The 26,812-nt window shown below is 40.4% G+C and overlaps 2 protein-coding genes across 4 annotated transcripts in view; both read right to left on the bottom strand.

Moving 5' to 3' along the window:
* maml2 (mastermind like transcriptional coactivator 2) overlaps nt 1-17,246 on the bottom strand; it is a 34,508-nt gene extending 17,262 nt beyond the window's left edge. Inside the window, exon 1 of one of the 2 annotated variants that reach the window (XM_072391972.1) lies at nt 15,942-17,246. In XM_072391972.1, the coding sequence (XP_072248073.1) occupies nt 15,942-16,352 (411 nt within the window). In that variant the 5' untranslated portion in view covers nt 16,353-17,246. The remainder of the gene's footprint in view (nt 1-15,941) is intronic. The other variant, XM_072391971.1, reaches the window with a different exon arrangement.
* A 1,966-nt stretch (nt 17,247-19,212) lies between these two features.
* The window catches only part of gab2 (GRB2-associated binding protein 2), a 31,684-nt gene continuing 24,084 nt past the window's right edge, over nt 19,213-26,812 (bottom strand). Inside the window, exons 4-10 of one of the 2 annotated variants that reach the window (XM_072391969.1) lie at nt 23,634-24,229; nt 22,778-22,872; nt 22,343-22,622; nt 22,135-22,225; nt 21,907-22,009; nt 21,660-21,782; nt 19,213-21,568 (exon numbers count right to left, since the gene is read on the bottom strand). In XM_072391969.1, coding sequence (XP_072248070.1) covers nt 21,425-21,568; nt 21,660-21,782; nt 21,907-22,009; nt 22,135-22,225; nt 22,343-22,622; nt 22,778-22,872; nt 23,634-24,229 — 1,432 coding nt within the window. In that variant the 3' untranslated portion in view covers nt 19,213-21,424. The remainder of the gene's footprint in view (nt 21,569-21,659; nt 21,783-21,906; nt 22,010-22,134; nt 22,226-22,342; nt 22,623-22,777; nt 22,873-23,633; nt 24,230-26,812) is intronic. The other variant, XM_072391970.1, reaches the window with a different exon arrangement.

Genomic DNA, 26,812 nt, shown 5'->3' with positions numbered 1-26,812 from the left:
AATGTTTATTATTACACTGTATCATGGTTTAGAAGCTATGACCCAGTCCTGCTAAACTTCTAAATACAGATTACAGACAAAATAAAGGAAAAGCCTGAACTATAACAAGATGACCTCATAGCTTTGTCATGCTGTAGGGTAATTATGCTGGCATGGCTAGAGTCAACTTGTCCCATTAAAGAAAAGAGAGATAACTTTTACCCAATGACGACACACATCTATACTGATGGGAGGAAACTCTTTAAGGAATACACGCTCCCATCCATAGGATATGAGGTCATGAACTGACATGAATTTTGTGATGGGTATAAAAGGGATGTGAATCGTATGCTATGGGCTCGGTCCAACAGATGGGAGAACAGTGCTCTACACCAAACTTTCAGTTTGATTCATTCTACAACTTTCACGACTACGCCTGTGAGTTCTATTCATTGAATAAAATAATGTCACAGATTTACGTGCAACAAACAGTTAATTTGAATGCTGCAGCATAATTAAATATACCAGTTATAACAGCAGTGAACTTTTACACTTTAATATTCAAACACTGTAATCAGAATGTGAAAAACACAATATATTATGATTTCTTAAATTAATAAAACTTTGCTTCAGTTAACAGCTCCTTACACCTGATTCACCGTTGTTATACGTGTGCTTGTGGAGCACCTGCCCGAGTCTACGGATAAACTATAACACTGAGAACAGATGAGTGACAGAAGCTGCCTGAACAGAGAGGAAAGAAAAATGTGTCTCTGCATTCTTCTTTTCTACCCATTTACTCAGCTTTTGCACTGGGGTGCTTCACCACAAGACTTTTAAAGGGAGTGAAAATGGTATTTTCTGTTGGTGACATTCTTCTGGAACCAAACCTGAACGTAAATCCAACAGGAAATATGGAGGTCAGAAAAAAGTATTTAGGTCTTGCTCATATTTTGAGTGCTAAAGCGATAATGTAGCTGTTGGGAAAGGGCTTTTATGTCATGACACACACACACCTGGACGAACAGACACAGCAGAAGTGTCATTAAAACAAAAAGCAACAATGAAAATGTGATGAGATTCACGATGTTGGTCCTTATGCTGTGGCCACATTCAAGCACATCCTGTTAGGTCAAGGCTGCACACATGAAACTGCCATTTCCATCCCAGGATATAATATTTGGTCTGGGTGGAGGAGATTATCCTGCTTACTTGTGTGGATTTCACAGCTCAACTGGCAAGACATCCCTTCACTGACTAGACAGCTGTTTTTTCCCCATTTGCTTTGACTACTTCAGGCAAAACAGATGAGCCCAGTGAAACTCAGCTAAGGCAGCATAATGGAGGGGAAAATTCCCTCTTACTCAGGGAATTAATTCATGGAATGACAATAGAGACAAACACTGAAGCAGTGTTTCTGAAAGTTGTTCCATTACAAAGCACTCGATCTACCTATCAAAAAGAGAACTGGGATATAATATTTGTATGGTGTATTTTGTGTCGGTCAGCTGTCCATATTGTAATGCAGGTATTTTTATTAACTGTGCTACTAATGGAAAACACATGAAATCGTCCTCATGTCATCATCGTTGAACCAGTGGCACCTCAGTAGGACAGAAAAAGCTGTAACATATTTACTCATAAACGGTAGATGATAAGTTTCCTGTTGGTAGAGCAGCTGCAGCTCTTGTTCTCCGGATGAGTTTAAACATGTCGACACCTGAGGCACACGGGCAGTGTTAAACTGTAAGTCACTCGTGTTTTGGAAGCACTTGGCACTCAGTACACAGTCCTGACTCCAGCTACGGTCACAGCTCACCCGAGTCATTTAACTGGACTAACTGGTCCTTTTCCCAGTATACACGCACAAGAGCGGAATCGAGTTATCGCTGCAACGCTGTGGACTGTGTGAGAAAATGTTCAAGACGTGTTGGTGCTTCTGATTTTCTCTGTGGTTCTTTTATTAGAGTAGAGAGACAGTGCTGACATGCTTAAGTGACCAGGAGTTGACAGACAATGGGCTGGTTTTCAGGCAGTTTGTGATGGGTTTCGCCTTCTGACAAAAGAAACTCTCTTGGCAGTTTGACTGTAATAAGATCCACTTACACTTTATTATCTTTTTTTAAAAGATGGAACTCTGGAGCATGTGTGAGGCTCATAGGTTCATCTGAGTACAACTGGTGTGTACGTCTGGGTTGGAGAAACTCTACATCATACAATTTTGATTGGACTAACATGTTTACATGCATTTTATAGGTCACATTTTGGTTGGACCAGCAGAATAAACAGTTGTTTTCTGGTGCCATGTAGCTGAACATGCTCAGTGCAGTTATGTGTGTAAAACACCACTCCAAAGTATAAATGCACTTCATCTCACATTTAGACAACTGTAGACTACATAAAATGCGAGCTGTTAATTTGTCAGTCGGAACAGATGGATTGATTCAAATCTGAGAGTACTGAAGCCGTTCTGTCAAAAACAAACACTGTTAATGGAAATGTTAACCCTGTGGTGGTGTCATAGAGGAAATTGCTACAACCAGGGATTGGTCATGTGGGGGGGGGGGGTTGTGGTTTCATGGGAAACCGTGTTCATCAGCAACAGTGTCAGGCCATGCACATCTACATACAAACACATACATTTCAATATTTGGATCAATTATAGTTCAATTTAATAGTAGACTTATGATTGATATAATTTGATTAAATCTGGTTGATTGTCTAAAATTTGCAGTGCCATACATCCCAGTACAGCAAACTGCATATGGCAGAAATCATTTCTATCCTTTAAAAGGAGACACTCCATCAGACCTACAGTATGTGTCAAATAAGGTGAAGGCAAACATTAGGTTTGGAAATACTGGAACATTTTGATTCAGTGAATTTAGCACAATTGACCATGTCGGTGTACAAGCGAACCACAGAACACCATGCTGTTAGATTATGGCATGAAAAGGCTGGCTTTGTTGCCGGATGTGGGAAAAACATCCAATAGACTCTAAAAAAAGCACAGGAAGGAAACTGGGGGTGGGGTGGCAGTGAGTAGCAATGGGGGTGTGGTGGAGGAGAGTGGGAGTGAGAAAGGAATGTTCTCTTCACTCTCTCTTTCTTGTTATCATGCATACACACACATAATAACCCCAGTTTCTCACTAACGGCTATGAAAAGAATGCAGCATCACCGTTTTTCTCCTCCAGCGGAAGGGCTGGAGAACTGGTTTTTACTTGTTTAATGATCATTTGTCATCTTACTACACGAGAACCACATGACAAGAACTGCTCACTCTGGGTGTCATGGTTTTTGTGGCATTTGGTATAATTTCATTTAATTAGATTTTTATGGTCTAATGTGCTGCATAGTGACTGGAAACTAACATAGAGGTGCTTAATTATTGATTAATAATCACTGGGATGCAGTACTTGACCCTTTCCGCTGCCAAACACTAGCAGAGCCTAAACAAGTCTGCTTTAAGGATCAGCTTCATCAAACATTTCATCAGAATTACTTCTGGTGCAGACTGCTAAATGCTGGCTGTAAAGGTCAATCAGCAGGCTAAACATATGAACTAGTATTGACCCCACTTTGCAACATTTTAAATGCTTACCCGTTTTATATAGATGGTGTTCCTCAGCAATCCAGTTTAAAGCTGCTCACATGTAGTTAAAATGATTCACTCCTTAATTGGTGCCAGACTCACTCTTATCTTCTGGCAGAAACATCAACTTCTTGGCACTACCAGGTGGATTAAGCATACTTTGTACTTTTTTTTTTAAGGGGAGAAAAGAAGTACACATCCTAAATCACCACAGGCAATCATTTTGGGGAATAAGTCCCATTCCATCTCTGTGCAAAGACCTCTTATGGGACCCAGAAATAGTGCCTACGCAGCAACAATAATAAAACCTTTCTGATCGTGTCACCACAATTGAACATATTGCTTCTGCTATTTATTGACCATCTAAAAGTCATTGTATTTATCTGACTAGTATAATTTGTACACCCATTTTAAGCTAATGAGGACAATGACTACAGTTATGTTAACATGGTGGCATAGTGTCTCACAGCCTATACTTTTGTTAAGGCTTTTTTTTTTTACCTTTTCTCTCCAGACTTTGAAAAGAAAGCAACTAAAATACTCATCTCAGGTTTTTCACTTAAACAGCATCAGCACAAACTAATGCACAGTATGTTTCACAGTACAGTTTGTCCTTTGTGGGCTTCTGTACTAAAAAAGCAGTGCAACACAAGTAATGACCTGAAGAAGTTTCATGATGATACATGTTAGTTTAAAGAATTACCCAAAGAGAAGTTTTTAACATACCATTTTGGCTAAAAAGGACAAAGTAGTCTTCATAACAGAAGCATTAGTATATTTGGGATTAAACTGGGAATCCAAATTAAATCTATGCCTAATCAGCAGGTGAAATCAGTCTAAAACATGCAGCATCTCTGCCACTGAAGGCCCGTTTCCTGTAAAAACCAGACTTCAGATGATTCAACAGGAGAGATAGAGACCTGTGCTGGAGATGCAACAGCAGTTCATATGCGTCTCAAGGCAAAATGGAGACGGAGCAGGCGCCAAAGCGTAGCTCAGCACTGTGACACCTCACCACAGCAGAGCACTAACACAAACATTCCAGCTGCCACTTCGCAGCTTTACTGGGAGCTGAGGCAAGAAACAGGACCATCTATGTTACTCCTTAGACCTGAATCTCATGCCTCCAACAGGGTGAAACACCAGATTTGGCAATTGGTTTCCTTTCTTGAAATCCGACCACGTTTACACTCCAGTTAAGGGTGTCGTGATGATAACTGGGAAAATTAGAAATATGTACAATCAATATTGTTTGAGCCTTGTGGATCTTTTGTTAAGTAGCTGATGTGTCGGCCTTTTCTCACGAGAAAAAGTGCGACTGTTCTTTTTAGTACACTGAAGTGAAGTTATGCTATCCTAAAAACGCATGTCGTTGCTCATACTCATACAGAATGTAATTTATTTTCCAAACCAAATAATAAAGCATGTAATAACGGTTTAACTGTAGGCATAATGCGATGTGATAAGCACATTGGTCAACAACAAGCCGAGGAGGCTAAACTGAACATGAACACACCTCCAAAGTGTCGATGATGGGAACATTGTGTGCAATAAATTCAAACATGCGATGGATGTTTAGACACAGTTCAAGTGTTGCTTTCATTTGTTTCCTCCTCTGAATAAGTTCATCTGACCTTTGCAGTGGCTCTGTCTGTCTGATGTTCTGCTCTTATTTTATTCATTCATTTGCCCTGTATGGTTCCTTTTTAGCAATATTGTCAAATTCCTAGATAAGCCAATCATCAAAGCCAAAAGAAATGTTGAAAACTAAGACAAAGATCCAAGCTGCACTGACCGAAAAACTCTTTGAAGTCCCCACTGAAAGCAAAACTAATTATATTGTTTAAAGAAGTTGGCAGGTCCACAACACCGGGCGAATTAGGAGAAAACTCCATCTGCACAGCACCACAATCATCTGACGAAGAGCCATATGCATTTGCTGTAGTCTCACCTACATTTCTGCAGTAGATGCGGAAAGGATATAACGTGGAATATTACATTTAGATGTTGAAGATGAGATGGATATTTCCTTGCTTCTTACATTGTTTCTGCTGAGGCAGGGAAAAGAAGCTCATATTTAACACCAAAGAAAAGAATCAGAAAAGGAAACTAAATTAAAATAGTGTACAGCTTTAATTTGCCTTTAGTATTGTGCCGGATATTCATCTTTATGACATGCAGTTTGTTCATGTTGACTGGGTTTGTGACTCTCACCTTACATATATAAAACATCTATAATATTTCCCTGAGGATTACTGTTACAAAGGACAGAACATTACCACGATGCAAATGGAGTTGAACTATCTTCACCCCCAGCGCACAGGAGAAGGAGGGAGAGGAGAGAAGAATAAGTGAATGCTTGTGCCTCTTTTCAGCACTCTGCAACTCTGGAGCCTGGGAACTTCAGCAGCTTGGTCAGGCTCTGAGAAATATCCTGAGCTGTAATGTAAACATGCCTGAACTCTGATCCAGCAGGGCCCTCCCCTGCCCCCTCCCAGTTTAACTCTGGGCTCTGTGCAAGGGGTTCGCTTGCTGGTGACATCAGGAGCCCACTTTCCCATTTCCTGAGGAGGGTAATGACCCTGGGGAGCATGGGCTGTTTGAAGTCTTGCTGCAAATATAGCTGTTTTTCTCTGGTTCTTAGCATGTGAGTTTCAGAAGAAGAAGCCTTGTACTAAACCTAAAAAGATGAAGTTAAAGTAAAGAGCTGCAGTATAGTGAAGACAGGCGTTTTGTGTTAACATAGTAACAAACTGATATCCACGCCCAGAGCACCAGTGGCAGCTGTGATAATCTGATCTGTTTACAACAGCAGCGACAACAAGTCCAGGAAACTCTGACATATCAGGTGGCCGATTGTCAGATAAGTGTGAGAACGGTTCTAGATAAGCTCATGTTTATCCAGAGTCACAACCGTCAACTCCAGACCAACATTCAGATTTCACAACAGTCCCGCTGGTACAGAAAAATGAGTTTAAAAACCAAACAGACACTGTTAATCCTGAGCTAAACCACTCTCTGCCTCCAGGCATGAGCACAACTGCTTGCATTTCATTTTGCAATTGTCCCCTCAGTCCACCTTCCGTGCATTGCACATGAACACCTGTACATGCTTGTTCCCACAGGGTTCCAGTTTCAGCACTGCATAGCAAAGCACTCGTGGAAAGACACTCCAAGGCATTACCCCCCCCCTTCTTTTTTTTCCTCACACACGGTCCTGCCCTCGCTTCAATTAAGTCACAAGAAAAACTTGACAAATTTCAAAGAGCTCTCACAGTAGGACAAACAATACCAGGACAAAATCTACAAGTTCCCTCTACAAATGTACATAAACAAGGTGTTTTCTTTCCAAGCATTTGCTACGATTTATTCTTCTGTCCAAAGTCCAGATGATGAAAAAACATGAAAGATTAGTTTCCTTTTTTCAAGTGGATTTAGCAGCACCACAGGAGCACTAATTTATTGCTCATTCTAAAATCCCCATTTACTTCAGTGGAGATGAAATACAGATTAGATTTTTTTTTATTATGTCGAGGTCGATATAAAGCTTGAAATTTAAACAAGGTGCTGGCAACAAGTGGGACAACGACAAAGGAATGGTGGGGACTCTCTAATCCAACCCTTTGGGACTGGAAGTAATTCAGTAAATTACCCGGTGAAACAATCGCTTGCATGGTTCATTTATAGTCACACAATGAAACAACACATAAGCACAAAGGTGCGCTGCAATAGGAGCACTACCAAGGCAATGCAAACAATTTAACAGCATAAAACAGCATTTTATTAAGTCATTTTCACATTTTAATCAGGTGATGTCATCAGATTACAGCAGTGTTTCCCATCCTGGTGTTTTAGTTCACAGTTCTAATCTAAGGTATTTTTTTAAAAGAAGAAAAAAAACTGTCCATAAAGTCCTGTTTTAGACGAGGATTTCCATCCACAGAAATCCAACTGAAGCACTTTCAAGGACATACAAACAATCACCCTCCTGCCTACCGTAGCGGAAAATTTGCGTCACGTAAACATCTGACATCATGTGCCAAAAGTTCTCCCCATCTACAAGTTAAATATAAATATCTGAACATTTTCACCCTGGAAGGGGATTAGACTTCATGGACATAAAACATCAATTATTTCATTGCTGAAAGGCCAACATGCAAAGAATAAAAACATGTTTTTAGATACATCTGTGAATGTTTGAACAAGGCCACAGATTCTTCTTCCCACCTCAAACACACCTGGTTCAAATAAATAGAGCAGTTTTAGGATTCTGTGGAGCGAGACGATGAGATAATGAGGCAACCAAACCAACTGAATCAGGTGTGGGCGGGGCCAGGACCGTTTTTTACCTGCTTCATACAAGCATCAAACACTACAACAAACTGGCCTCATCTTCACATCACGTCAAACTAAAGGATATTCAATTACCTGTAAGATCTTTTTTTTTTTGTTGATCCACTGATCAAATGACTGACTCGTATCAACAGCAAACCTGTTTTTATAATTAAAAAAAAATAAATCACCAAGCTTGCATTGGCTGATTTGACACAAAAACAATAAAGTGCATACCACCAGGGAAGGTTTTTCCAAGTTGCTGATCAAGTTTATTTAGTATCTGAAGGTAAAGCTGTTTCCCTGTAAGCTCTGCTTGAAGCTGGGGACCTCAGCCAAGGACAGCTGGGAAATGTCTATGGAGGAAAGGCTTTTGCAGGACTGGCAGTTATTCTGATAAAAACCAAAGGCTAGATTTACCCCAAAGATCTGTCTGCTCTATAGCTCATCAACAGAATAGACCTAGCCCACCTGGACTGTCAGAGGATCATGTTCTTCTGAACATATACCACTTGCAGTGTATCACCCCTTGAAGACTAAGAATGGGATGGGTTTACTACATGATTTCTACAGCACTCTTCAAAGACAGATACAGCCTTCCCAGAGGCTGCTGAATAAAACATGAAGAGTGTGCAGCAGAATGGGTTTTGCGTGTGTGTATGTGTGTGTGTGACAGTTGGAGGGTGGCTGGGTGGAATAGTATAGACTGTGTTAGTGGGAAGTGGAAGGGAGGGTGAGGGGATCTTACGATGCTGCTGCTGGAGATACTGTATAACACATGATTCATAAATGCCTTTGATTTGACACACATCCTTACTGCCCCACTGAGTGCCAGGAAACTTCTGTCTTGATTCATAGGTTCTTTGTTTTCCACGGTAGAGCCGAACTTGTTTACACCATCTAAATTAGCCCAGAAAAGAATAAAAAGTGTGCTCATTTCAGGAGGAGAAGGGAATGCAATTGTTGCCAGGTACAGAGATGTCCCAGATTCAGAAAACACTTTTTGCAACGCGCAGCAGCAGCTGGTGCCGCAGCACGACTCGATTTGCTGAACATTGTCTTTTTTAAAACTGATTACACTCGATTAATATTTTCTTTGTACTCAGACAACCTTAAATGTATCATCATGTATCATATTATTTGACTTTTACGTTCATGATAATATGACATGACTATGTTATAACAACATAAACTTAAGTTTTAAAGAATGCTTTGAGATAACGTTCACATGGAAGGGAGTGGGTAAGGATCCAATTCATCCAACAGGGAAGGTCTTTTTGGGAAAAAATAGTTTCTAATCATATCTAATCCAACCCGTAGTCTGCTGTGTTGACTATGAACAACTCGAATGCATTCTTAGCTTTTTTTTATTTGCATTTGACATTGCCCTGAACAACTCACTGTAAAACAATGTAACTGTTGTTTGGACTGTTTTCTATGCTTACTGTGATTGTATGTTGGCAGTGGCTGCTTTGAAATGTTGAAAATATTATGTGCAACAGTCTTTTGCCTTCATATATTTCTTATCCATTTTGCCAGGCTGTCATTGTAAATAAGAATTTGGGCCTGATGACTTGCCTGAATAAATGATGGTTAAATAAATAAATAAGAACTTGAGGCACAGCAGTTTTAGTTCTCTCCACCGGTAACTGATTACTCACCTCCTGAAAGCTTTTACTGCATCTGTTCTTGTAAAAACCCAAGTGTCTCATAGGTTCTTTAAGGGGGAGGGGGATCCACTAGTGCACAGGAAGTGATGTTTTGTGGTTCTGACCAGATTGTTCGGAGCAGGATAGTCATACAGTACTGTGACTGAGCAGACAAGGAAAGGAGGCCTTTAAAAATAAAACACAGTTTTATCTCCTAGAGACAATCACCAACAACACTATACCAACTGTCAGGATATACTGGACAACCACAAATTCTTCTATCTGAAATACCCAGACACTGTCATAGTAGAACTAACAAGTTGCAAAACATCCAGACTAATACCATCACAACATAAAAAGTATTTTATAAGACTGAAAAATACAGTTTGACTTTTCCTGTAAATTGAGTCAAAGTCCAAACTAAAGCTCCAGAGAGAAATGTGATGTCTGGATTTACTATCAAAAGGAAAACTTGTTGAAGCTTGTAAACCAGTCTCCCTTGAGAACATAATCACCAAAATGATGTGTTTCGAGCACATGTATGCCTGATGTTATCATAAAACTTTGTTCACTGAGAAATAGAGACATTAATTTCACACACAATTAGGCCAGAAGATGATACAGAAGCTATTAGGTAAGACAAAATGAACAGTGTCACAACAAATGAGGTCACTTCTTGGAAAATTGAAAGCCACAGTAAGGGTCTTGTGTTTGAGATATTAACAGACCACATGCCTTGAAGACAAGTAGTGCTTACTTGTGACTATTCAGTGCTAAAAAATTTATGAACTGCCCTCGGTTATGACTGTGGAATGTCTAGAACAAAATGTTACATGGCCCCAACTTTTACAACTCTCCTCAGTAAATCTGGCTGATGTCTATCAGTAAAAAGCTGCTGTTGTGTTTCTCTGATGAAAATGTACCGATGATCCCTTTTGTTTAAGCAATGTCAGTCAGAGGACTAAACCTGGAAATTTATAGATGGGGTGGATGCATTTTTGGAAATATGTTACAGGCTCAAATTAATCTGGAAATACTTGAACAAATAAAGCTGAGTAATATTCCCTGACATACTATTTGCTGACAGAAATCTATGTGAATCATGGCTCAAGGACAATGCATTTCCAACAACCCAAAGACCAACATAATTAATAAACACCTTATTGTCTAAACAAGCTCATTCAATTATCTTCTGAAAAACTGAATACAGTGACAGAGAGTATCAAATTCTGAATGTACATGTTTCTTGTTGCAAGAAGGTATCATCAGAAAAAAAGACAATACAACACACAATGGATTTAAATTAAGCCACGTCTTTGAACAAGCACAGGGTTGGGAATTGTTAAGAATTTCGCGATCCCGGTTTCCATTATCGATATTGCTCATCGATTCAGTTCCTTATCTGCTCTCGTTCAGTTATATATAGTAAACATGGCTTTGGTTGCAGTAACACTTTAATTTCAAGTATGCACCAACATTTTGTCTATTTTCGCCTCTGTCATTTTACTTTTCCCTGCCTCGATGAAAGGGGTAGCTACAGGTATGCGGGAGCCTGCCTCTGAGCCTGTCTCACTCTTGCAGTCCTCGTCAAACAAATGTTAATATCAGATGGAAATTATTCATACACTATGTCGCTAACATCATTACAAATAAATACAAATACAATGTGTGGCAGGAGTGCGTGACAAAAGACCGAAAAGCATGACTGTCATGACTTGAGAGCCCTGCGTTACCTGGAACCTTTGAGACGGAAGACGCTGTGCCACCAGCTCCCCCGCGAGAGTCGCAGCCATCGCTTAGCAGCGTGTCAGTGACTTTACATTTGTGCAAAGTAATTGCATGCTGTGTGGTCAAATGTTTCAGCATGTTGGAGGTATTTACTCCCTTTGATGTGATCAAAGGTCTGCACGTGTTGTAACTGGCCATAGTATTGCTATTTTTGGTGAAATATAACCAAACTTTGGGGCGCTTCTGCCTCGACGCCATGTTAGAAACATTCTGTGCCAAAATACGAAGCGTGCACATGACGTCATCGCGCAAATGCGTCACAAGTTAGCAGAACCTATGAACGGCAGGCACGGAATCGCACTACTGGGAGCCTGCTCTCTTCGAGAACTGGTTCTCTATTCCCATCCCTAAAATAGCACTTACTTTCAGTGAGAAGAGATCAAAAATGGCTTCATTACAATATATAGAGTCTATCTTATTGTCTGAGTTTCTGATGGTAGCACAATGCACTATGAGATGTTCAACACATGTTGGTGCTATAATCTGCATAATGAGTCAAACCTAATTCTATCCGGTTTACTCACGCCATTAATAAAAAACACCAACATTAGACCACAATAAAGGACACCTTTGGAGCAACTGACAACAAACTTCTTCTAAAAACAAAACTTTAACCTATCCATGAGAATATGGATGTGATCTGTGGGATGAATGTGGATCATTTTCGACGTGTACAGGGTTGGGTGGAGTTGTGGGCTTCACTGTGGGTGGCCCCCACGGACCTGGGCTAATTGTTTCACATCATAGCCGAGACAGGCTGAGATCAGACCACCGGCAGCTCTGATTCAGGCTGTTCAACAGCCAAACACAGTATGCCAGGAAACACTTCCAGTGCACACCCCACCACACTCTCGTACACAGCCCCACACTCTTCATACACCATACGTGATGACCACAAGAGAGTACAAGGATTTACTTGCTACTTTAGAAATAATAAATAAAGAGGTCACTCTGTGAGCTGTAGGATTAATATTGTCACCTCTTTTATCTTATGATTGGGAGCAACTGATCAATCAAAAGGAGCATAGGGAGAAAACAAGTGCAGTGGCCAATTTCTAACCATCTCTCCCAGGCCCAGAAATTATGCCAAACTGTTAAACAAAGCTCAAAGAACATTGGGCCTTTTTTTGGTGTGGAGGAGCAGGACACAAAGAGAAAATTCCTCACCTAAATTCAAACATTAAGGTTATGTAGTTTGCATTTTACACCACCAGATAACTAGGATAGTGTATGCTGCAAGCGGGCAAAGATAAGTGGACAAAACATCAGCATTTGAGCACTTTCAGTGTACCCTGTTCTATGTCTATAGTTCCCAGATCTGTCACTGGGTAATAACAAAATCCTCCCACTACACACAGGACTGTTAATCACCAGGGATCCCTTGCCTACTGCTTTTTCAAGGCCTGTTTGACTTTAAGTAAACACGTGCAGGAAATGTATTCAGTGGCTCTAAACATTTATAAGGGGGCCTTGTGGTTCAAACAGTTTCATGGTCAGCAAATCGTTCAAGAAGGTGCTTAGAGAGCCATTTGTTAAACACATGATAATAGGGTGTGACAATACATTGCATGCTAGCATGAGGCAGGGATGTTTCATTAAGCCTTTAGTTTCCATACTCACTATCTGTCTTGTTGACAGACGATAAAAGATGATGATGGATCCTGATCTGATGAAAATGAAAGTCTGTACATCGTAATGGGCGTTTTGTGAGCTCTGCTGTGTGACCTATTTCCATGATGAATGCATTTACTGTGTCAGGTACAAATGGAAAGACTTAAAAAAATCATAAATATGTGATTATATGACTATTCAAAAGCTTTCAGCAAGATCATGCAAGCATTATGAAAAATCTTTTTCTTCTGAGTCGATAAGTAACTCTCATCTCTACTTTCCAATTTCTCAATTTTTATCCAAAAGCATATCCTTTGTTAATCTAGTCTCAATGAACATCGCCGTTAAGTGCTGCTCACTCTGCGCTTTGAGGCAGTCATAATCCATTGTGTTGTTTGCCCCTCACTTGATATACATTTCCATTGCAAATTCCAATGTGAACAGTCAATAATATGCAGAGATTTGGCTATTGTAGATGCCTTGGTTTGTAATTCAGTAGAATGTAATATGCAAGACCCCAGAAAAACATCTTTTAATCTTTGTAGCCAGAAATAAAACAAATAAAAACATATTTCAGGTGTTTAGTTGCAAGAGTTATTCTACAGTTTAACCATTCTCAGTATGTTTAAAGAACAACTCTCTGCACTGTCAGTGCTGGATAGATGCAGTGTTCTTATGGGGGATTTCTGCCTTGGCTTCTGTTCTGATTCACCAAATCATCATGAGCTGAGAAAAACACTAACCTCAGGGTTGATATGAACTTGTACGCTAGGACTTAATTTCCTCCCCACCATCTTGCTGCACTCATCAGTTTTATATAAAACACCCAACTCTGGAATCAACATCAGTAAAAATTAAACAATACATGATAGTAATGTTCCCTGACATCTTTTAGACAAACATTATAATCCATGATGCCGTTGTGCCTTGAACATTTCTTGCATGTGAATATCTTGAGCAAAGTGTTTGCTAATACAACTGCACAACATGTAGAAGCAATCCCTTGTTCATTTTCAGGGATGAAGATAAATAAAATTAGAGAACAATCATTTCTGCCCTTTTATGGCTTTAATGGAAAAAAATATTTCATTGTTTGTTTTTCCATCCTGCATCTCGAGCATGTTCAGAGAGGGAACATCTGCAAGCTTTCGCCCTTCTGACATTATATTGAAATGCTGCTTGGGAAATAATTCATAGTCTAGATGCTGAACTCCCTCATGCCCAATGAAAGAAAACAAAATAAATCTCACATTGCACTGACTGCTCTTTTAACAGACGCCATACAGGAAGTCAGTCCTATTCTACATATCATTCATACATATCAAAAATGAGAAAACAAGTTTTTAAATAGCTTTTTTAGAAACGCTCTGATGGGTCTGGTTCATTGACAGGTAGCATCCTCAAGAAAATTTGCTAAGTCAAGTAAAACAAAGAAAACAGAATTTTCTGTACCGCAAACCGAGATGACAGGGCCAATTAATGAGGTTAAGCTAGGCACGGAATGCATCTGCATCCTTCTGTTTGGATCAGCTGCACAGAAGAGATGTTTACATGGTGTTGCAAAACCTCCCCATGGCCCAATGACCCCAAAACTACTTCCTGACACCGGATTGCTTAGCAAACCTCGCAATCCCGGTCCCTGCCATCAACTTCAATAGCTTGTTTGTTTGTTTTTTAGCAATATCAGCAATCTTGAGTTTGTTACTACTGTTTTTAGACATTTCCTACCTGTTGTGCAATTTGATAGGACGATAAATCTGGCTGTCGTGTAAAGTTGGACAAAGCTTTTACTTTCCTAAGAAGCATCTTTTCATTGAAGAGACAGATTGAGGGGTTGATGGTCATTGGTGAGAGGTCAGTCAAAACTGGCATAAATAAGAAAGTGCTTTTAACCAACGAGCCTATTCGATAGTTAAACATTTACATTTAACAATGCCGTCCCACTCCAGAACATGTATAGCTATGTTGGTCAACAGCAGAAAACATAGAAAAATCACAATAAATGCTCAAAACTTGTAAAATGGAACCAGTGGATCCATCCATTTAACCAACCATTAACTGATGAGTGATAGTAGCCTTCAAAATTAAATAACTTTTCTAGCGCAGTCTCTTATTGGATATGCCTCCATTATGATGTGCTAAGCTTGTTTGTTAGCAGCACATAGCGTATAGACAATAGATATGGTCAAATAAAATTTTAAACAAATCTCTAATTATCTTTTCATTGACTTCATTGGAAAACATCATGGGGTTAAAGTTAATTTGTAAAGATTTAGGAAAGATAACCGCACTGCTATGAGAATTGGACTACCTACACAAAACTATGCTGTTGGTTTGCATCATTAAACTGCAGAATTTCCACAAATATTCTATCAGATGTAAAATATTGATGATTTGTAGACTGCAGTTTTATCATATAACACAGAGGCTAAATCAGTCATATTAGTAAAATAGTGTATTGTAACACGTCACGCCGTGTTGCATGCTGGGACAGAAACGCCATCTTGAAATCTGCAGGTAAAGGTAAGAAATGGAGAAAGAAGACGGACCTCAAGGGAGCATTAGAATCGCGTGGCAGAGGACAAGATCTGCCAATTAACAAGCTTGTATTGTGCCAACTTCTAGGCTAATTCCTGCAAAATGAGATCCCAAATTCACATTTTATGTTGCCTGCAACATCATGTATTAACCTTAACTACTGTGAAGTATTTCGCCAACCAGTGAAATGAGACTTTTGAGTTGTGTAATGTTGGGGGAAATAATAGCAGATAGAGATCAGATTAGCCACTCTGCAGAAAAATAATTATAAACTTTAAAAAAATCGTTTTTTTCTTTTCTTTTTTTTGTGTCGGTTTAGTTAAGTTTCAGCAAACATATCAGCTTACGCATCACCATTAGCACAAAATTCATTGTAATAATTAAATAAAGTAAATATCATAATTGATGATGATGATCGATAATTATCTGTAATCCCCAACAACACTTACCACTATGCGCGTGGAAATCTTCTGGTCGCTCTCCGATCCCTTTTGCTCTCCGTTGGCTCTGGTGTACTCTGGAGGTTGCTGGTTCGATCCCCGGCTGCCTTTAGCCTTGCGGTTCCCAGGCCCTTGGTGGACTATGTTGAGAAGGTGAAGCGTGCTCTCGTGCTCCCGGTCAGAGCTCTCGGCTTGACCTCTCTGGTAACGATTCTCACAGATGGAGTGGTGCCTCCTGCACAGCTCTATGCGGGCGCGCAAACGCTCCACTATGGCGTTGTGGAGCTGTGGGACCGCGGAGCCTCTTGAGGTGGCTACCACCGGCCCGTTGCTGACCCCACCGGGCATAGCTCCTAAACCGACACCCAACATGGGTACAAATGTCCCTGCAGCAGACTGAGCGGGTGTCGCCTCTCCCATACCCAAAGGTCCCTGACAAGTTTATAAAATCGTTGGTCCACTGAGCCTATGGACCACAGTACGGACATGGACGAAAACAAGACGTAAGGACTAAGCTATGATCCCATGTGGAAAATAAAAATACTGGGCTGCACGCACTGAGTCACTTTCTGGAAACAGGCGATGTGGCCTATTTAAGGTTATGCGTTTGAAATGTTTTACAAACGTTCTGTTAAATTAATTGGAAATCGCAGACTACTAGATATTAAAGTAAGATGCTGTCCATAAAACTCAAATTATCGTTCGCATGGGAGTAGAAAAAGTTCCAAAGTTATACGATTTATCGCGTGTGTTAGTATGTCAGATTATTAATAAACTGGAAATGTACAAACATGAAAGGCTCGTGGAATCGCAGCTGGAATGAATCTGTTCTTTCTTATCCACTCGACCTCAGTTCACGATAAACTGACTATATTCAATATGAATACCTTGGATGATTCAAAACCATGGCACGCACAACTTCACTTTCACCCACGGGTCTCCTACATCCTTGATACATTTTCAGCTTATCTTATCTCACATTTCTTACACTTATTAAATAACCAAAGAGTGCGACCATCTAATAGCCTATAAATGCAAAGTGAGCGATCCGCCTGAAAAACGACAGACTACGAACACACAAAATCAACTAAACTTCAAGACTCACGGCATTTTCGCTTGGAAATTAGTCCTTCCTCTCTATGTTTTTCCATCTCAGTCCAGACAGGAATCTGGTCGCAAATAAGTAAAAAAAAAAACAAAAAAAAAAACAGGGAGCCGAAACGCGGGGAGCTGTTGGGGAAACTGATTGGGATCCGTCTCAAATAGTCCATTGACAATCATTTGTCCGTGTGGAACACCGAGGCAATAGCAGAGCTACTATACACAGACCCTCATTGTATGAACATTCCTCTTTTGACATGATGCACTCACATGGATGCAGCCAGGTCCAAATGCACACTCTAGTGGAGGGATGGTGAACTATCCTTCAGTGGATGCTCAGTGACGGGGGAGATAATCTAATTAATGTTTATTAAACATGGCTAATTTATAGGCCGATGAGGGTTTTCTTAGTTATTGTCTTGGTGTTCTTTTACCAAATGTCTCCAGATGTGGAGATTGACTGATGATATTTCAGATATGTCTTCAGCAATGCATGTTTCAAGTTATGAGTCAGTTTATTGTTGACACTGATACCAAACTATGTCATCACCAATTTAAGAGAATTGCACATATTAAAACACTGAACATACTCAACCTATATCTCCAATCAAGGCACAGAAGCACACAGTCAGAAACTACTTATCAGAAGTTATAGGAAACCAGTTTGGGCCTTAAAAATGTTTCGATTGTTATTGAAGGTGGGGAACTCTGGGCTTCTTACAGGGCTACTTTTCTAATTCAAATTCACTGTAACGGACATACTGTACTTGGAATCCTTTATTCATCCCTTGCTTATTAAAGGTGAGGATCGTGACGTCTGCAGACGCTACAACAGATGAAAACGAAGCAGCAGTGCATGAAAAGATTTACAGGCAGATAAAGCAAAGGGAAACTGAAGCGGTCACCATAAAACTACAGAAATGCATCAGAAGAGTCCCAGAAGAAATTCCTGGGACACTGGCTTGCCTTTCAAAAATCTTTTTGATATATTTCTTTGAGTATTCAGCCCCCTGTCTTGGGTTGCTTCTCAGAGAAAGAGGGAGACCAGAACATGTGGTCTCCAGTTGGTTGATTCAAGGTTTTTGGTGCAATCTTGTAGCATACTAAGACCAATCTAATTACTTCACCAAAAGGAAAAGAAAAATTAAAACATTGCACAAGGAAACATGTATGAATCTTGGATGGATGTCCATATGGGTCACAGCTGCTTCTCGGAATTATTCACAGTATCTGGCTCTTAGTTGACAAAGAAATTACATTTTTATTAAATCACCTCAGAGCATTCGGTCTTGTGAGGCCAGTGTGAATTTTGGCACCTTTCCCCAGGTATCAGGAATAAAAGTGTTGAAATAGATATTTCTATATTTTAGTATGAAAAGATGCCACAGTAAGAAAAACAGTAATTGTGGGTAACTTATAATCACCTATTGTCAGTTCTGTAAAAACCCACATGAACATGAATATCTTATAGTTCATCAGTGCCAACATGTAGCTGCTGTTTTATACAACAGGGGGCAGCACATGGCACGTCTTTGTTTCCATTATCATAGATGTAAGTGCTCAGATCTTTTCTGGTGCAGTTAGGTAATTTATTTAAATGTAATCCGTGTAAATGTTACTTAGTACTAGTTGTAAACTATACTGAATGAGCACAAAGTAAAAGTACAGATTAGTAATCTAATCCAGGGATGTCCACATCCGGTCCTCGAGGGCCTCTGTCCTGCAGGTTTTGGATGGTTCCCTGCTTCAGCACACCTGATTCAAATCAATGAATCATTAGCAGGCTTTTGCAGAACTTAACAATCTTTTGAAGAGATCCATTTCATCTGAATCAGGTATGTTGTAGCAGGGAAACATCTAAAACCTGCAGGACAGCGGCCCTCGAGGACCGACTTTGGACATCCCATGTCTAATCTATAGCAATTCTGTATTGCTATAGATTTTATAAAATGTGTGACTGTGTTCTAAGAAAATAAAACCTATATATAGAGTAGAGTAGAAAGTACCTTTTGCTTAGTACTCGGAGTGATTAGGATCTGCTCCTAAGCACAATACTTGTGTGAATGAACGACTGTAAATCTTCAAAGAAAACCGTGTGACTGAAAGGAGATTAATTGTACAGATGCTGCCAGAATACAAGGATTTGTTTTCAGTCTAAAGAGGAACTTCAACACCAGACTTTCACTTCTTGATTTATTCTATGTCCACAGTTTAAGTCTACCATAATACAGGAATGGCGTCTCGTTGTGTATCCCAAATTAACTGTACCACATTAAAATCACACTGGCATAGTTTCTCATATTGTTTCCATAAAAAAAAAACATTTTGCATACATCAATGTTAGTCAAGAGACATTTTCCTTGTTTGTTTACAATTATCAACTGCAACACACAATAAATTAATAAATTAACACACAAGCAATCTGCAAATGCTTTACAGTAGTAGCAATAACAGTGGTTAAAAAATTATCTCTACAAGTACAGTACGTCAACCCAGTGACAGTCTCTCACCCAGTCAGGCTGTCATTTAACATACTACAACTCACAATCTACCACAACACATACAGCTCTCCTGCTTACAGTGGGTCTCTATAGATAATAAATTACACATCCATTTCTTTTCAGAGAATGACAGGTAGACGAGCTCTTCTTCAAACTTTTCTTCCCTCTCTTGGTTTTTGAGAATCACAGTTCACTCAGGAATGGTTTTGCCAGCGCAACTTAAACTGCCAGCTGTCCGATTTCATGAACAGATGTTAGACATTCTATTTTGGAAATTTAAACTGAATTTAACACCTCTGCTACACACTTAGCTTAATTTAGCCAGATCTTCTTTTTGTGTACAACTCTTGCTTACACGTATCAGTAAAAAAATGGTGATTAAAAAGAATACAAAAAGCAGTAAAAACTGTAGAAAAACATTAGGAAGCAAATAATAACATCATTCATGGCCATACTGTTCTTATAAAGATCAAATTGGGTTCACTCCTCAGTGGTTCCAGCCCACAATGAAATACTGGACTTAACCTGAACTAGGAAATTATCATTCAGTGGTCCTTCCTTGAATAATTCAGTTTCTCCAAGGCTAATTATACAGTCCAAACTGAAATTAAAATAAGGCAAATGAAAGAAATAGAAGAGTTTATCTGAAGTGAATATGATCACTGGCAAATCTTCTTTGTGGCATGTTGCCATGTCTCATGACTGTAGTGCACTTTTTGTTTCAGACAATTGCATAAAATGTCAAAAACAGTCAACAAGATGCACTTCATTATGCTTTTTTTTTTTATTAATAATTTACATACAATTACTCTTCAGAGATAAAGCTGTAGTGTGTCGCCTATCATGCCTGAAGACAAATCAGTGGATGGCTGCATTCTGGAAAACAAATGTGCTACTCTCCTCCACTTACCTTGTGTTCAAGATCTTTGAAAGCACACCTCCTACTTTTTTTTTACTTCCACCAACTCACTTTTCTCTGTCAGTGCACATTTACATTGAAATGTCTTAAAATATTACCTAAAGTGAGGTCTGAAGTCAAACCAACAAGGTAACATGATGTATTTTTGTCCTATGTGTATTATTTCCATCATTCTGCAAATCCAGGCATTGCCGTTTTGGTAACTGCACTTAAATAATTGGCCTGCCATCCAGCCTGACAGCTCTTAAATATGATTTTGGCTCATACTTAATTGAAACCAAGGCAACAGTCATGTACAGTTACCATTAAGGCATCTGACAAAGGCTTTTGCATATTTGTATGGCTATATTTTTGCCCCTCTTTCCTCTTACCAGACATGCACTGCTAAGCTGAAATGATTGCCCGCAGTGAAAATAATCTCTTCGCTGCTTCTTAGAGACTCAGCACAAATGATAGATTAAAGTGAAAAGAGAAAGTCAGCCTGCATGCCAAAATTGGAGTGCATCTTGGCAATCGTGAGACTACTCTCACAGTATATTAATATGGTTATCGATCAGTTAGTCAATGCTGCTCTTTTAAATGGCAGCAGTTGAGTAAATTACCAACTAGATGCAAACAAAATGAACTGTTGCAGAGGAATGGTGGGACAGCTTTGATCAAACAATCTATTTATAAAGAATGAAATGAAAGTGTCGATGATATATTTTTTCAACACTATTCTAACAGTCTGTATTTGAAGCTTTGGCAGGGCACTTTACCTGTATGGGATGATATCCTGCATGCTAGCAGTGCACCGCAGTAACAATCCTCACAGAGCGAACAGGCATAGGATAAGTTATGGCTTTTTGCCCAAATATTTCAGTCTTAAACAAGCCTAAACAATATTTGTGGTAATGATAGAAACATGATACTGGAGATGCTTGACTTAGGATTTTAGTTAAGTATTTTGGTCATTTTTGTATTAGTCATTGTCAAGACTTGACTCCCTTGGCAGGTTCAGAAGACTGCCGCACATCAGTCCACTCCTGCATCGTGCTTTGCAGAGCTTGGGTCTTTTCCTTGTCAACTTGCACATAGTCCACCTTCTCATCGGATGTCACAGAAGATGTAGAGGGCTGTGAAATTATAAATAAAACAGACTTGAGATTTTGGCCTGAAGTTGACACTTAATACTGTCACAAACAGTCTACAGAATAATCTGATTACTTTTCTGTGTGGGCTGGGTGAGCCAGGCTGGAAGTCCAGTGCTAAGTAGTCCACGTTACCACACTTCCTAGGGGCTGGGCTGCTGGTGCCACTCACGGCTGGGGAGGTAGATGCTGGGTTCTGCTAATGGGACAGGAAGGATGTTTCACTCACACAGGGTACAATGAGTAAGTGAAGCAAGCAAACAACTCAATTGAAGAACGCATCATACTGTCCTGATTTCTTCCCTCCAGCTTCTGGGACTTACCATAGCCACATAATTCTCCTCACTGTCTGCAGAGTCAGTGCTGGTGATACTTTGTGTAGAGATGGGTCGACAATGCTGGGAGGACATGGTGTTCATAGTAGGCCTGAAGCAAACAGAAAGGACTATGACTGTCTCAGGCAGATACAAAATACTGTAATAATGTTTACCATCAAACTGCGTGTGAATAGCCGTGGGTAATATATCTTGAATGACTGAAATAAGACTCACATGGGCCGTGTCCAGGACATAGTAACAGGGCTCTTAAATGGCAGCTCATCAATGATCCCATTGTTCTTCAAATCAAGAGGTGTTGGTTTCGCTGTGGAAAATAAGAAAAATAAGTATACTCTCTGTATACAAACAGTAATTCAAATGGTAAAGTTTAAAATAAGCATGTGCATTTAAATCTGTAAAATATCTACTGCTGAAAACTCACTTTTTCTGTTAGGTTTGAGGTTGCGGTTGATGGGTGGTGGTGTAACGTCACTGAGACGACTGGGCCTGTGACACAAAGAGGCACTGCTCCCCTTACGGGCAGGTAATGTTGCAGAGAATCCTGGGAAATCAAAGTGATGTGGCCCAGGGCTCATAGGAATGTAGATATTCTTAGGACTGTCTGCCTGGGCAGCGCTGAGTGGTGAGGAGCCAGGATTCATGGGCACATAGTTGTCATCTGAATTGCCGCTGTCTGAGCGAGTCAGAGGGGCTTGGGTTCTCTGGTATCAAAAGACACAGAGGTCACATGACTTTCTCTGTATTCCTGGACTCGATGCAAGCAAACCATAACATGTAGCTGGGGTAAATAGGATAGGGAATTTCCTTTCTCTGCAGTTTATGATTTCGAACTGACAGAATCTATCTGAATACTCACCAAGTAGGAGCTAAACCCATCATTGACAGACTCGGACTGTCCTGAGTTATTGAAATGGAAGAGACGATGATGACTGTTGGTTTCAAAGGAAGAGCCTGTGGAGCAAGGCAAATAGGGAAACCGATATTTACCGCTGCCGTGAATACAAGAAACAAAAGCAATGCTTTTATAATACCACAATGCCGAACCCTGAGTCAGATATAGAACGATAATCCCAACAGAAACTATTTCAAACAAAAAGCCTGACAAACTGGGGTTTCCAGTGAAACAACAGAAGCGACATTTCATTAAGTGCTTCACTGGGCTATAATTAGTTTTTTGTCACACAGGTGTGTGAACAGCCTGTGGTCTCACTAACAAGAGTCACAGGTCAATTCTTCTTTCTGGCTATACAGAGCCTGAGCATGGACTTGGCAAAGCAACAAACATAGCAAACTAAGAAGCCATGCACTGTGTCTGCAAAGGTTTTTTTTTTTTTCCTCTAATTGCTTATCAGCCTGGAACGAGGCATTCTGGACCAGGCAGGATGACTTGAATTTCATTAGCGTCTCAACAGAGCAGTGTCTGCTACACTGGGCCCTTTGTTTCTGCTCAGCTGCAAGCATTGAATCAGTAAAGTGAGAGATAGAGGGAGACAGAAAGAGGGAGAGGAAAAGGAGGCACAAAGTCACTGCAATACACAAGAAGGTGAACTGGTCAAATCACACTTTGAAAATTTAAAAACAGGAAACAGGTGAAACAGGTGAAAGATCTGCATCAGTCAACCGGGGGTTGTTTTGTTGTTTTTTTTAAAACAGGCAGCATGTGGAGGAGATGTTTTAAGAAAGCAGTTTAAGCACTTTTGCTGTGGGCGTACCTCTGTGGAGCCTGATGTTCTCAACAGCAGGGAGAGTATTCCTGCGTGGGATGACCGACACTGCAGATGTCATCTCTCCATTCTGGCACCCAGCTGACTGGGGACTCCCCCACTGCCCCTCAGACCCCTGGCTAGGTTTGGGGGGTCTGGGAGGAGGTGCACAGGAGGATTCAGAACTGGAAGGTGTCAAGGCATTGTGATTCTTATCAAATGTCCGCGGTATCTGGTAGAAGGAGCCAGGTGTTGTAGGAATGTCATAATTGTCAGGTGATCGTTCATTACTGTGTATCATGGCAAGGGCATTGCAAGGAGTTTTAAAGGTATAGACTTCCTCATTCTCAAGATCGGGATCACCAAGATTGCTGTGAGTTGGTGCCTCAGAGCTGTAACCCCGTGGAAGTACATAGCAGGCCTCCTGGGGGGAGTCATCATGCACGGATAACGGATGTTTTCCTGGCTTGGGAAGGCTGTAAAAGCCATGCAGCTGAGCACCCGTGCCATTTAGACCGTGTGAAAAGCCGTAGGAAAGTTTCTGCACCGGAGAATCGCTCCCCACTAACGTATTGCTTCGTGTGGCCTGGGAGAAACTGGCGCTCCTGCAACATGAGCAAAGATAAACACACATACACATAAGTTTTTATTATGACCACTTTCACAGTACCTAAATGCCTCCTCACAGACAGACATCTGTCTCATACCTCAATGCCAGCAAACAATATCAAGAACAGCCATGTCTTCTACAACGGCATTTAATGTCATTTCAGTGTATTTGTCTAAACAGCCACTAGATGGTACTACAACACTTAAGAGGGAACTGCAGCACATTTGGCTTCAGCACACATTTTAAAAACAACTTACATTTTTCTCCAGAACCTGAAAAACATATAATCTTAGTACTTTTAACATTTTCTTGACAAGCTATTTTTTTTCTGTTTTCAGCATGCTGACAAGGAGAGGGCATTCTTGTTAAAAGAGGCGAATGCTACGACTTTCCCAGAGTTTCTCAGCCTCAGTTAGGCACCCTGGGGACATGCCTCATTTACTCTGGTTCTTTTGCAGGGCTTGACCTTGAGTACCAACAAGAGCGGTCCTACAGCTAAGACATTTCTGGATAGTTAGTTAAGCAATGGCCCGATTTAGCTGGCCTATGCAAATACAAGATACAATTCTTTCTTTAATATTAATCTCTGCTGAGAAGATTGTATGTAAATTTGTTAGCTACATTGCAAGTTTTTATTTGTTAACAGCTGAAAATAAATAATTTTTTAATTTTTAATTTTCTTTAATCTAAAATTACATGTGGTGTTTAATCAGTAGTTTGAACTCAAATAGATTCCCACGATCGAGCACTAATGTTGCTCATCTTCTATCACTGTGGCTACATAGGGGCTTTTTACATAGATTAATTTGTAATACTTAGCATCACACGGGGGGCGGCTATTCTGAGAATAATCATATCGTGCCACCAAATGCTTGTTTTATTAGCAGGATAAAAAAAAAACAGAAGCTAATAATAGAAAAGTGTACATAAAGCAGATTGGATTGATGATGAGGTGTAAGTTCTTGGGTTTCACATAGGCCCAATACAGAAAATTGTTGGGCTGAGAGGACAGTTTTAGCCTTGGTGAGTTAATCTAAATCTATAGGAGTGATGAATTGCTGCCTCAACCTCATTGATTATCGACTGCGCTGCGCTGGCTACCTGCTGAATGGTATAATTATTAAAACTGCCTTTTGATACCTAGAAATGGGCACAATGTCAAGAGTTGAGGTTAATCTTAATGGACAACTCAGAGGAGTCTTTCAGTATAAATTTATAATTATTGGGCTCCTTTGTTCTTGTGCTCAGCTGAAATAGATACAACTCTAAATGTCGGCCACTTGACATACATTATATTGCCAAAAGTGTTCACTCACCCATCAGAATAATTAAATACAGGTGTTTCAATCACTTCCATGGCCACAGGTGCATAAATTCAAGCACCTAGGCATGCAGACTGCTTCTACAACATTTGTGAAAGAATGTGGAGTGCAGTGGAGATGCGTTCTCTGGAGTGACGAATCACGTTTCTCCATGTGGCAATCTGATGGACGAGTCTGGGTTTGGTGGTTGTCAGGGGAACGGTACTTGTCTGACTGCATTGTGCCAAGTGTAAAGTTTGGTGGAGGGGGGATTATGGTGTGGGGTTGTTTTTCAGGAGCTGGGTTCCTGAGTTTAGTAATGCAAAGTGGCACGAACGAGCAACCGAGGTAACGTGATCTTTGAAGGTTAGTTGGTCATCAATCATGACACCCAAGTTTCTAGCAACCTTTGATGGATCAAGAGATAGGGATTTGGTTTGGATGCAGATGCTGTGTTGTATGGTTGGTTTGGCTGGGAAGACAAGCAGTTCAGTTTTTGGGAGGTTAAGTTGGAGGTGATGGGCTTTCATCCATGTTGATATGTCAGAGAGACGGTCTGAGATTCGTGCTGAGACCGTGTGGTCATCAGGTGGGAATGACAGATAGAGCTGGGTATCATTAGCATAACATTGGTATGAGAAGCCATGTGACCGGATGATCTGTCCCAGTGAGTTGGTGTATATGGCAAAGAGAAGAGGTCCCAGTACTGAGCCTTGGGGGACCCCTATGGCAAGGTGGTGCGCTGCAGATGTGTGACCAAGCCAGGATACTTTGAAGGACCGACCAGTCAGGTATGATTCAAACCAGGAGTGTGCTCTCCCTGTGATGCCCATGCTAGAGAGTATGGACAAAAGGATACTGTGGTTGACAGTGTCAAATGCAGCTGATAAGTCGAGCAGGATAAGTACAGAGGACTTAGCTGTCGCTCTGGCTTCTTTTAAGGCTTCTGTCACAGCTAACAGAGCCGTTTCGGTGGAGTGTCCACTTTTAAACCCAGATTGGTTTGGGTCAAGGAGGTCATAAACACCCCGAAACCTTGTGGAAAGCTTCCCCACAAGAGTTGAAGCTGTTATAGCTGCAAAGGGTGGGCCGACGCCATATTAAACACTATGGATTAAGAATGGGATGTAACTTAAATTCATATGCGTGTAAAGGCAGATGAGCCAATACTTTTGGCAATATAGTTTATATTCCCAGCTCTTGATGAATGCATGCTCAAATGACTGATCAACTCAATTTAAAACACGAGCTTGCTAAACAGCAACATCTGATTAACT

Source organism: Leuresthes tenuis, unplaced genomic scaffold (genome assembly GCF_036924035.1).
Source record: "Leuresthes tenuis unplaced genomic scaffold, fLeuTen1.0.hap1 SCAF_9, whole genome shotgun sequence".
Classification (NCBI taxonomy): Eukaryota; Metazoa; Chordata; class Actinopteri; order Atheriniformes; family Atherinopsidae; genus Leuresthes; species Leuresthes tenuis.
Note: the sequence above shows the minus strand (reverse complement) of the source record. Positions and strands in the feature narration are given on the sequence as shown.